A 12534-nucleotide genomic window follows, 5' to 3' on the forward strand; every position below is an offset into this window, starting at 1 on the left:
AAAGTCCTGACTGGCTTTGTGGGGAGCAGTTCCAGAGCATCGCCCGGGGACTCCATGACAGATGGTACTGAAGTGCCATTGATATACTGCTGACACCTAGCTTTGTCTCCTTATCCAGTGTAGACAATACTGGGCTCAGTTGAGGATAGTTAATTAATGCCAGTAGAAAGGGTGACGTATTTTGAGGCTGTTCCTGGAGCTGCGTATGCCCGTTTCGTAGAGAACATCTTCTCTCCCATTACAAGATGGCATGCAACCTCTCAGTTCTTTTGCACTGCTCATGGCGGCTCAGATCGCAGCTGTGACTGGGAGACAGATGACATGCTAACTTCACAGAGGTCGGCTTAGCCACAGCCAGCCATGCTTTTGTCACCTCAGGGCTGAGCTATTGCAGTGCACTCTGAAGATGACTCCAACGATGGTAGGTTCATCCTGCAGCTGTCTGCCTGCAAGGTAGGACAAACTGATACGAGCACTACACACAGACTGCATATGCTTCTGGAGCTGTTTCAAGATACTGATGTTTATCTTCAAAGCCTGAAATGGATTAGGAACGAACCGTTGAAATGACCACCTGTCGCTCCACATCCCACCATGGCAGTTGTGCTCAGGGATGCTGAGCCTGACAAAATCCAGGCTCAAACAGGAATGGGAGCAGGTTGCTTTCAACAGAGGGCCCTCAGCGGTGGAATTCACTGGCACCTAGATCATGCTGCATCAGTCTTGTAGCCCTCAAGGTGTGATTCAAGACTCATCTCTTTTGGCAGGCCTTCTCCTAAGAACGGAGTTGTGCAATGGACCTGGCTGCCTGCCTGCCCTAGAAAGCAATCCACCCAGAGTTCAGTTCCTCTAAAGCAGGCAGCAGTCATCCGTAAGGAAGGGGATAAGAGTTTGTTCCTCTTCCTTGAGGGAGGGAACACGTGAACATCTAAATTTATGTGAATGACCCCAGATGTTACAGGGATGAGTGTCTTAGGAGCATATATAATAAGAGTCTGGGAAATGGTTGCACACACAGGTATTGGAATTCCCCAAGGAGTCACCATTTGTTGCCCTAAGGGATATAGCCATAGGGAAAGGCTTATGAGGAAGGGGTGTATTAAAATATACCACAGGCATTCTGTTCTGATTTATGAGCACACTATGATTCAGACCCAGTTAACACAGCTGCTATCATAGAATAACAGCAATATAAGTTATATCCTTAGGAAAATCCCTACTGTGTTGCACTGTACAAGCCTGTCTCCTGAAATTCCTGCTTCCATTCTGGAGTTACAGTGGCCAAGCATTAAACCAGGGGTGGGCAAACTTTTGGCCGGAGGGCCACATCTGGGAATAGAAATTGTATGGCGGGCCATGAATGCTCACAAAATTGGGGTTGGCATGTGGGAGGGGGTGAGGGCTCTGGTTGGGGGTGTGGGCTCTGGGGTGGGGCCAGAAATTAGTTCAGGGTGTGGGAGGGGTTTGGGGTGCGGGAGGGGGCTCCAGGCTGGGATCGAGGGGTTTGGAGAGGGGGAGGAGGATCAGGGCTGGGGAGCAGGGGCAGGCTCCGGGCAGCACTTGCCTCAAGTGGCTCCCGGAAGCAGCAGCATGTCCCTTCTCTGCCTCCTACGGGGAGGCACAGCCAGGTGGCTCTGCACACTGCCCCGTCCACCGGCACCACCCCGCAGCTCCCATTGGACACGGTTCTTGGCCAATGGGAGCTGCAGGGGCGGCGCTTGGAGCGGGGGCAGTGTGCAGAGTGGAGCGCCCTGGCTTCCCCTATGCATAGGAGCCGGAGGGGGGCCATGCCACTGCTTCCAGGAGCTGTGTGGAGCGGCCCCCAATCCTGCTCCCCGGCTGGAGCGCTGGAGGGAGGGCGCCGGATTCGGCTCGCGGGCCATAGTTTGCCCATCCCTGTATTAAACCCTACCAGTAATAATATTCCATCTTGTGGAGAAGCACTGGGACAAGCAGAGAAGGATCATCCCAGTATTCAGTGAGGGGCCTTTGGGAGAACTTCATCTTCCAAAATAACTGTTTTTGGCTGACTGGCTGGGGTGTGTGTGTCCTAAAGTAACCAAGATGAGCTCAGTTCCATCTGTTTCACGGAACCCATGCTGTACATACACAGAGGATGGCTAAATTCTTCCAGGGAGCTGTGAATTTCCAGCAGCCGGACACAATTGGGTTTGTGTTCCCTCCTGCAGCACTGAAACTTGTTTATCAGGAGATGGTGCATTGGTAATGCACGTTTCTGAGCAACTGCCATTGTTTATAATGGAGTTAACAGGATGTTAGTCATTAGGAAGCATTACATTATGATTCTGTGCTGTGTAGTTAACTGATGTCCTCTTTATTGATAACTGTTTTGCATCTCATTGAGGTGCTGTATGTTGAAACAAAGTTCCTGGGATTACTTATTCCCATTTCAATTAATCTCTCTAATGCATCCCATTTACCGAAAAACCTTGGTGGCCTTTTTGCAGCAAGCTGACAACGTAGCAGACCCTGCTGAGCCAAAGAAGACCAGAGCCACATTGTTCATTGCAACAGTGAAGCAAGCCCTGAGCCAGCTACACTATGATCTCTTCTCAAAGGCTCTGCAGCAATACAAGAGGACCGATGACTTCAAAGCCATGTTATCGCAAATGAGCTCTCTTTTCATGGAAGACCAGAAAAAGCATATCCTACTGCGAGGTATGGTGATCTCCCTGAATGTATCCTATGGGACACCGCTTTTTTTCTTGGGATCTTGTCCCAAAGCAAGCACTTCTATGTCAAGTACAATGCAGAAAAATTCATTAATAATCCTTAGCATTTATATAGGGCTTTACATTTTCAAAGCGCTGTGCAAACATTAATCAACCTAGCCATTACAAGTTAGCTTCTATATTAAAACAGGCCTTATGGTTACATGAAATAAAATAAACAGTTTACATTGTTAGGGAATTTATGCTTTTCATGCACAGCTAATACATGTATAGACTTTAATATCGATAGGAAATATCTTAATCCAAATCTATGGTGGAATTAAGACTGTGATTGTGAGAAATTGATTGTGTGCATTGGGGTGGTTTGATGTTAGAACTGAAAGTGACATTACTTTAGAGCTGTGGAGACTGTCTCTTTTGGGGTAATGATGGTGATTGGGATGTGTAAAGCAGGTCACTGTGAGGTTAGCATGGATAGTAATTTTGGTTTAACATGTTTTTCTTGACTTTTGATGATTGTGTTGATAGGAAGTGGACCTGAGCTACCTTAATTCTACGTTGAAGTTTTTTGTGTGGAATTTCCATGGTTTTTTTTTTTTCTGATCTTATTTATCAGCTTTTAAAATAGGAATGGGAGGGGCCTGACTGGTTGCGTAGTGGGGAAATGATATGGGCAGCTACTGTGAAAAGGGAGCTGGATAGGAAGGCTGGTGAGCTGACCAGCATGGCTCACTGCTGAATACCGATCAATCCTGTACTGGCATTTGGTTTTAATATGCAGTGCCCCCATGTTGATATATCATACATTATAATAGCATCATAACACACCTGCAGCATAGCACAAGGCTGAAGGCCCATGAGTCCTGGCAGCCCAGGAGAAATTATGTTGTATTGTTCTAGAACATGCCCTGGATTGTTGTTAATGTCTCAAAATGAGAGTTGGTATCATTATATTTTTAAGCATAATGAAACTTTGATTTCTTAGCAGTTGCTGTGGATAAGAGAAGTTACTAGTTTAGGTCAATTGAAAGCAAGTGTTAGTGGTTTAGAAGGAATGTGTGTTTGAGATGATGATGAGAGGCAGAATCTGCTCTGGGAAGACGCAAGAGAGGTCTTCTGGGGATTTTTTTAAAATTCCGGTGCTTTACATTTCTGAGTTGACAATGTTTATATCTTCCTCATATGCTCTAGGGAGTTATTTGTTTTTGTGGTTCTTTTCCTTTGGACAAAATATTTTTTTAAATCCAAAACACGTATCAGCTGATTCTGACTGTTGCTGTTACTTACGCTCGCTTTTCTCCAAATGCCAATCACCTTTTCTAACACAATAGGAATAGTTAGTGTTACAGTAAATCTCAGGTTTTTCATCTTTTGATTTCCTAACTAATAGTTCATTCATGTCCCCCACACTTTACTGTTTTTTAATTTAGAAATAGGGGAAGAAATGACTGGGCTAAGGGAGTCTCCAACCTGTGCTCTTTTCCTTTTCTAACATCATGATTAGTCAGGGAGGCAATGGAGGGCACAGGACTATGAGTTGGAAACCTGGGTTTTATTCCCCTGTCTGCTGATGACTTGTATGATCATGGGCATGTGACTTAACCCTTCTCTCTGCCTTAGGGCTTGTACACTATAAAATTAAGTCAACTTAAGTCAACGTACAGTCACAGCAGTAATTAAAACAATGGTTCATGTCCATACTTGCTCCTTCTGTCAGCAGTCCATGTCCTCACCAGGAGAGCTTACACCGACTGAAGAGGGGCATTGTGGGACACTGACAGCTGGAGCCCAGCATCCCTGGGGCTGACCGCCTCAGCTGTAGGCACGGGGATCACAACTGTGACCCCTACCCCTACAGCCCAAGTGGTCAGCCTGGTGTGGGATTACAGCTGTTAGCCCCCCTGTGCTGGCAGCCCCAGCTGTGAGCCTTTGGGGGGCTCAGTTTCACAGCAGGAAGCCTACCAGCAGTGAAATTGACATTATTAGTTTCATGGCTGTGATTATTTCACATTTCTGCTTGGGTCCTGCTGTCAGCCTGCGGGAGGCTCCTTTCCCCCCCAGTCCCTCACCAGGAGGCGGCAGCTGGGCTCTGGGCCGTCAGCACCATGCCTCGGGAGGCAGAGCTCCTGCTGTGAGCCCCACTGCTGGGGCTGACATCTGGGAGCCCCGTTGCTGTCTCTTGGTGAGGGATTGGGAGTGCGAGAGGACAGCCCGAGCCCCCTGTCCCTGCTGCCTCCTCCTGTTGAGGGACTGAGAGGGGGAGAAGAGCCCAAGTCTGGGCTCTCCCTCCCCAATCTGTCACCAGGAGGCAGTAACAGCTCTAAGCCTGTGCCCCGGGGGTGGGATGGGGAGGACATAGGGTAAAATTTTCAAAAGCACCAAAGTCCCATTTCAAAAGTGAGTTAGGCACTTAAGAGCCTGGATTTCATTGAGAGTAAATGGACTTGGTCTCTTAAGTGCCTCAGTCACTTTTGAGAATGGAACTTGGGTGCTTTATACGGCTCCAAAACTTCTCTCTCTCACCAACAGAAGTTGGTCCAACAAAAAATGTTACCTCACCCACCTTGTCTCTTAGGCTCCTAAATCAGATTGAAAATTTTACCTGCTGTCTGAACTGCAAGTCCTGCCAGCAGCAGGTGTCTGGAATTTTCTGTGTGTTGGGATGTATACATTTCATGTGTGAACTTCTTTCCTCTTTCTTTAATGAAAGAATTTTACCAGTTCGTTCGACCTCAGCATAAAAAGCAGTTTGACGAAGCATGCTGTAGTCTGACTGGAGTGGGCTGTGGCTACAAACCTGAACACAGCCTCCTGCGAGAGGAAAGAGAGATGTTGGCCAAGAAGGCAGGTGAGGCACACGTAGCTGAGTGCTTTAGTAGATGTTTTCCATCAGCTCAAAAGTATTGGTAGCAAATCTGCATCAGCTGATTTCCATGACTGTGTAAGCTGTATCCCTTCATGAGACATAGAAGGGGGGCGGGGTAGAGAGAGAGAGAGAGAGAGTGTGTGTGTGTGTGTGTGTGTGTGTGTATATATAACTTTTTATGAAACTGAAAATTAATTAACCTGGAGGCTGAAACGCAAATCCTGTCAATCTGGAGGGGGTTATCGAGAGACGGGGTTTGTTCTTCTGAGTATGAGATGCTGCAGTATAAAGCAATGCCTCTGTGATGTTTTTCGTTACAGTTAGCCAAACCCTGTGTATTTTATCTGTCATCCTGAAACCCAGGAAAGCTTTGTGACTGCAGAAGGATGGGATCGTGGAGGAGTGGGGGGGAGGCGGGTTTGATATTCATTCTCCTGGTCCTCTCTTCACCAAAAAAATGCACCAGGTGGTTTCCAGGTGCAGTGCTTGAGGAGAGAGATACTAGGAAATTCCAGGTCTCTGATGGCTCTATGAACAGCTTTCCGCATACCTTCTGAAGGCTGGGGAGCTTAGACGTTCACTGTTAGCTGACTAGTTTAATTTAATAGGGGAAAAGCAGTGTCTGCAGAAAACAACATTCTCGGAGGGTTCATCCAGCCAGCTAAACTCCCAGCTGCACCTGAACAAGGGAGGATCCCACCTGATCTCTGGGCTGAATAGAACAGGTACGCTTTCTATAAAGAAATAGCGCAAATTCCCTGTTTGATTGTTTTCTTGCACTCCCCTGTTGTCTGTCAATATCCATCTGTTGTTTCTGGTCTTATTCTTAGATTGTGCACTGTTTGGGGAGTGGGGGAGAGGCCATCTTTTTGTTCAGTTTGTACAGCACCTAGCGCAAAGGATCCTCGTCCATGACTGGGCTCTTAAGTACTTTGGCAGTACAAACAAATAATAAATTGTGTTGAGTGAAAATGGATTTTGAGGCCTCTAAACTATGCTAGCATTGTATAAAATGAAACACCAAGGACGTGATTCAGATCAAGTGTATGTGAAGGTATAACCACCTTAAGTCAGACGTTTGAGCTAAGGGTGTGTCTTTGCACCTGATTTACTCCAGGGTGGGAAACGTGATCTGAGCACAGGAACTGTTAACCTTCCAGCCACTCAGCAGCCCCTGTCTGTTTTTCCAGGCTTTCAAGAAGAGAGCAATTTAGGAGGGGTGGGTTAAATGAAGCTGATTAGGAAGGTGCCACTGACAACCTGGCCAGCGGGTGGCTGAAGGCCTGGCTAGAACAACACGAATTACATGTTGTGATTGGCGCTCTCTCTGTGAGGGCGGATGGACTGATCGATCAAGGTTAGGAAGGAAAAGCTGAGGGGTATTCATATTTTGATGATGGTATTTTACTTGAAATGTATGTGTCCATGGGGTTCAGGGTGCCATCCAGACCAGTGAGAGGTTGTCACCCCTTACCCGGTAACCCTGAGGGTCTCACGGTGCCTTGGTACAGTAGCTCCCAGCCTGGGACGCTCACAGTCACCAACAAGCATGCAGCTCACATGCTGAGTGTCTGTGTGCTATGCTATAGTTCAGTAACTCAGACCCTAGCAGCCTGTCTACAGCCCCACTCTCGCTTCTACCAATCTTAGTTACAGCCAGCAAGATACTCCAACACACTCCCAGTCCCTGATTGTCCCAAAACTGTGTGCTCTGCAATGTCCAGGCCTCTGCTGGACAGTTCAGAGAAATAATAAGGTTAGTTTGTTCCTTAAAGAGACAAAAGCAGATCACAACTTATTAACTTAACTGCGGTAAATACACCCTTTCCTTCAAGCACAGCACTGAGTTGGTTTATAGTAAAAATAAAACAAATTTATGGAGATATTAAGTGGTGCCAACTAAAAGGAATAAAAGTAGAGATGGTTACAAGCAAGTAAAAGTGAAAACACACCTGTAAAAGTCTAAAACTTAATCTTGCGAGGTACAAACTTTGTTCAAGATGGTTTCTCTCAACGATCTTCCTTCTTCTCAGCCATGGCTGACTTTCCCTCAGACAGGACTTTCCACAGAAGTACAAGGTGCTGGCTTCCCTTGTCTTCCTAGGTGAAAGATCATTTCCTAAGCAGATTTCTCACCTATATTCAGTTTTCAGAGACTTCAAACCCCCTCCCCCCTTGGTTGAAGGACCCATCTTTCTCAGCTTGCAAGAGCTTTGTTCCCTTGTGTCTGTCTAGTGATGGGTACCAAAGATGGCCACTGCTTCAAGGAGTGTCCCTGTGGGTGCTCCACTTTAGGTGACTCTGCACCTCTGCGCTTGTAATCAGAGATTTTTAGCAGCAGTGCCTGGTTGGGTCGCACATGCACTGTTCCCATCTTGCGCCACCTCAGGCAGTTACATAGCGCTGTGCGACCAACCCCACTGAGTTCCTTCTCTACTGCCCTCGGTTTGATGGCACACTGCAGCACTTGTGTACTTTAGCTTTCTCTAGTTTTAACTTTACAATATTAGTTGGTTAGTAGTTAGTCAATAGTTACTTACCCTTCCCTGTTTATTTTCTTAAAAAAAAAAAATAACACCTTTTTTTCTTATTGTAGGAATTTAAGTTTCAGTTGTTAGGACGCCCCTTAGTGTAACATAGTTACCCTCCATCATGGGAGAAACCCTACTTTGAAGGGCATGCCCGGCTTCCCGGGTTTTAAACATTGACTGACTAGCGACTCCTCAATCCTGGTCTCTGATGGGCACTCACAGCGTGTCTGCTGCCTCGGTGAGACACACCTCAAAAGTGCACCCACTGCCACAACTTGAAACCCTGTGCCAGGAAGACGAGAGACTTGCAGCTAAAACTTCTCATGATGGAGAAGTCTTTACGCTACACATCCGATCCGGGATCACAGACCCTTCTGGGGCAGTGGTTTCCTATGGTGGCATCTGACAGAGGTTCTCTTCCACGCTCTCCGGGGAAGGAGCATTCTGCCAAGAAGGCAGCAAAGAAGCAGGTTTGACCTCCCCTCCTCGGGAATCTGCCAAAAAGCGGTGTTCCCCGACTTGATAGATCCTGTTGGTACCAACCGCACGGAGACCTTCCACCTCTGAGATAATGGGACCATCTGGTACCATGGGTATCTCACAAGCAAAAGACCCTAAGTAGGCTGGCTCGGAAAAAGGCAGTAAGAGGAGACCTACAATCCTTGCCTCAGTACCGTCGGAGCCGCTCAAACATGCAACACCCAGCATCTTGACAACGCTACAGACTATGGCACCACCTTCTGCCTCTGCAGTGCATAGCGCACGAAAGGCATCAGTACCACCAACCCCACCAATGCTCTTAGTACGGCAACTGTTTCTCCACCACAAAGATCGTCTGGTCTCCTCACAACCAGAATCTCCACTCCTTGGTATCCACCTCACTCCAGAACGCTTGGTACTGAGCCATCTTACTACACCACCCAGATCAGTTCCTCCTTTATCTAGTGATGAGGATGAAGGTGAAATCTGCTCCTCCCATCACTCCTCGCCTATCCACACAGCTATTAGACCAGATCCACCAGAACACCATAAATATCACCCAGGACCTGTACCAGTCTTTAAGGAACAAGACTGGTGCAGGCACCCATGGATGCCACTGCCCATGCCATTTCTACCAGAGTGGCCTTAAGAACATAAGAACGGCCATAATGGGTCAGACCGAAGGTCCATCTAGCCCAGTATCCTGTCTTCCAACAGTGGCCAATGCCGGGTGCCCCAGAGGGTATGAACAGAACAGGAAATCATCAAGTGATCCATCCCCTGTCGTCCATTCCCAGATTCTGGCAAAGAGAGGTTAGGGACACCATCCCTGCCCAGCCTGGCTAATAGCCATTGATGGACCTATCCTCCAAGAATTTATCTAGTTCTTTTTTGAACCCTGTTACAGTCTTGGCCTTCACAACATCCTCTGGCAAGGAGTTCCACAGGTTGACTGTGCGTTGTGTGAAGAAATACTCCCTTTTATTTGTTTTAAACCTGCTGCCTATTAATTAAATTTGGTGACCCCTAGTTCTTGTGTTATGAGAAGGAGTAAATAACAGTTCCTTATTTACTTTCTCCACGCCAGTCATGATTTTATAGACCTCTATCATATCCCCCCTTAGTCGTCTCTTTTCCAAGCCGAAAAGTCCCAGTCTTATTAATCTCTCCTCATATGGAAGCCATTCCATACCCCTAATCACTTTTGTTGCCCTTTTCTGAACCTATTCTAATTCCAATATATCTTTTTTGAGGGATTTATATAGAGGCAATATGATATTTTCTGTCTTATTATCTATCCCTTTCTTAATGATTCCCAACATTGTTAGCTTTTTTGAGTGCCCCTGCACATTGAGCTGATGTTTTCAGAGAACTATCCACAATGACGCCAAGATCTCTTTCTTGAGTGGTCACAGCTAATTTAGACCCCATCATTTTATATATATATATATATATATATATATATATATATATATATAGTTGGGATTATGTTTTCCAATGTGCATTACTTTGCATTTATCAACCTTGAATTTCATCTGCCATTTTGTTGCCCGGTCACCCAGTTTTGAGAGATCCTTTTGTAGCTCTTTGCAGTCTGCCTGGGACTTAACTATCTTTAGTAGTTTTGTATCGTATGCAAATTTTGCCACCTCACTGTTTACCCCTTTTTCCAGATCATTTATGAATATGTTGAATAGGACTGATCCCAGTACAGACCCCTGGGGGACACCACTATTTACCTCTCTCCATTCTGAAAACTGACCATTTATTCCTACCCTTTGTTTCCTATCTTTTAACCAGTTACCAATCCATGAGAGGACCTTCCCTCATGACAGATTACTTTGCTTAAGAGCCTTTGGTGAGGGACCTTGTCAAAAGCTTTCTGAAAAATCCAAGTACACTATATCCACTGGATACCCCCTGTACACATGCTTGTTGACCCCCTCAAGGAATTCTACTTTGTTGTTTAGCCATGGTGGCTCTTTTTTGGTTCTCTTACTATGTTTTTTAATTTGGGGTATATGTTTAAGTTGAGCATCTATTATGGTGTCTTTAAAAAGTTTCCACGCAGCTTGCAGAGATTTCACTTTTGGTGATAGAGGCCGTGAATGAAAGGGGCAGACAACATCACTCCAGAACCACCCCGTATGACGGACTGGAAAAGGTTAGACTTTTTTGGACATAAGGCCTACTTGTCAGCAACCCTACAATTTGGGATTGCCAATTACGAAGCATTGATGGCCAAATATATTTACACAAATTATTCAAAAATATCTGAATTTATTTATTTTCTACCCAACAACAAAAAAGAGCAATTAAAAGTAACCATCTCGGAGGGCCACCTTCTTGCTCGATCAGCCTTACAGGCCTCACTGGACTTGGCAGACATGGCGGCACGTTCCATCGCCACATCCATGATAATGCAACGAGCTTCCTGGCTCCACCTCACTGGGTTCCCCAAAATGGTACAATTTGTCATCGAGGATCTTCCATTCGAAGTCCCGAAGCTGTTTGCATCTAAGACAGATGAGTTGCTTCGTATGTTAAAGGACTCCTAGGCAACCCTCAGATCCTTGGCCATTTATATACCTTCCCAAAATTAAAAACAAGAGAAGTATTACTCGGTGTAAAGAACAAGATCTGCGCCCTACTCCCAACTTCAGAGGCAGTATGGCCCACAGAGGCAGAGACCCACTAGAAGGAGACCACTCCCTTCTGACCCTCAATGTCCCAACAACAGGGGTTGAAGGTTTGGTCGAGGACCCAAGATACCTCCCACATTTTCAAATGCTGGAACCATCCACAACTACCCATCCATTTGGAGACTGTCTGACCCCATTCCACCCAGCTTGGCAGACCATCATGTCAAACAAATGGGTACTAGAAATCATTGAGACTGGTTATTCCATCCAATTTACCTCCATCCCCCCTAATCACCCTCCCTCCCCGTCCCTCTTCAGGGACCTGTGACGGGTTGGATCACAGAAACCCCCTTGGGAGCTGCCACCCGATGTGCCAAGACTACCCCTGCTACTGTTTTCCCTGCCAGCTCAGGACTCCAGCACCCCGTCTTGCTGAATTAGACACTCCAGTCCACTTCAACACAGACTCAGGGTCTGGATCACTTGTCCCAAAGCTGCAAGTTTACCCAAAAACAGCTCACAGGAGTGTGCTTGTCTTTAGCACTCAGATGCCCAACTCCCAATGGGGTCTAAACCCAGATAAATCCGTTTTACCCTGCATAAAGCTTATGCAGGGCAAACTCATAAATTGTTCGCCCTCTATAACACTGATAGAGAGATATGCACAGCTGTTTGCTCCCCCAGGTATTAATACATACTCTGAGTAAATTACTAAATAAAAAGTGATTTTATTAAATACAGACAGTAGGATTTAAGTGGTTCAAAGTAGTAACAGACAGAACAAAGTAAGTCACAAGCAAAATAAAATAAAATGCGCAAATCTATGCCTAATCAAACTAAATACAGATAATCTCACCCTCAGAGATGCTTCAGTAAGTTTTTCTCAGACTGGACACCTTCCAGGCCTGGGCACAATTCTTTCCCCTGGTACAGCTTTTGTTCCAGCTTAGGTGTTATCTAGGGGCTTCTCCATGATGGCTCCTCTCCCTCTCTGTTCTCTTCCACCCCTTTATATATCTTTTGCATAAGGCGGGAACTCTTTGTCCCTCTGGGTTTTCACCCCCCCCTCACTGGAAAAGCACCAGGTTAAAGATGGATTTCAGTTCAGGTGACATGATCACATGTCACTGCAAGACTTCATTACTCACTTGCCAGCACACACATATACAGGAAGACTCACAGGTAAACACAGTCATCTGCAGACAATGGTCCTTGTTAATGGGAGACATCAAGATTCCAAACCATCATTAATGGCCCACACTTTACATAATTACAATAGGCCCTCAGAGTTATGTTTTATATTTCTAGTTTTAGATACAAGA

General features: G+C 46.0%; 1 protein-coding gene across 3 annotated transcripts in view; it reads left to right on the plus strand.

The window, feature by feature from the left end:
• The window catches only part of RTEL1 (regulator of telomere elongation helicase 1), a 99066-nt gene that overhangs the window by 72148 nt on the left and 14384 nt on the right, over window positions 1-12534 (plus strand). For all 3 annotated transcript variants that reach the window (XM_026652802.1, XM_026652803.1, XM_026652804.1), the window contains exons 29-31: window positions 2469-2679; window positions 5404-5541; window positions 6168-6284. In XM_026652802.1, the coding sequence (XP_026508587.1) occupies window positions 2469-2679; window positions 5404-5541; window positions 6168-6284 (466 nt within the window). The remainder of the gene's footprint in view (window positions 1-2468; window positions 2680-5403; window positions 5542-6167; window positions 6285-12534) is intronic.

This window comes from Terrapene carolina, unplaced genomic scaffold (assembly GCF_002925995.2).
Source record: "Terrapene carolina triunguis isolate 2854851 unplaced genomic scaffold, T_m_triunguis-2.0 Scaffold130, whole genome shotgun sequence".
Taxonomy (NCBI): domain Eukaryota; kingdom Metazoa; phylum Chordata; order Testudines; family Emydidae; genus Terrapene; species Terrapene triunguis.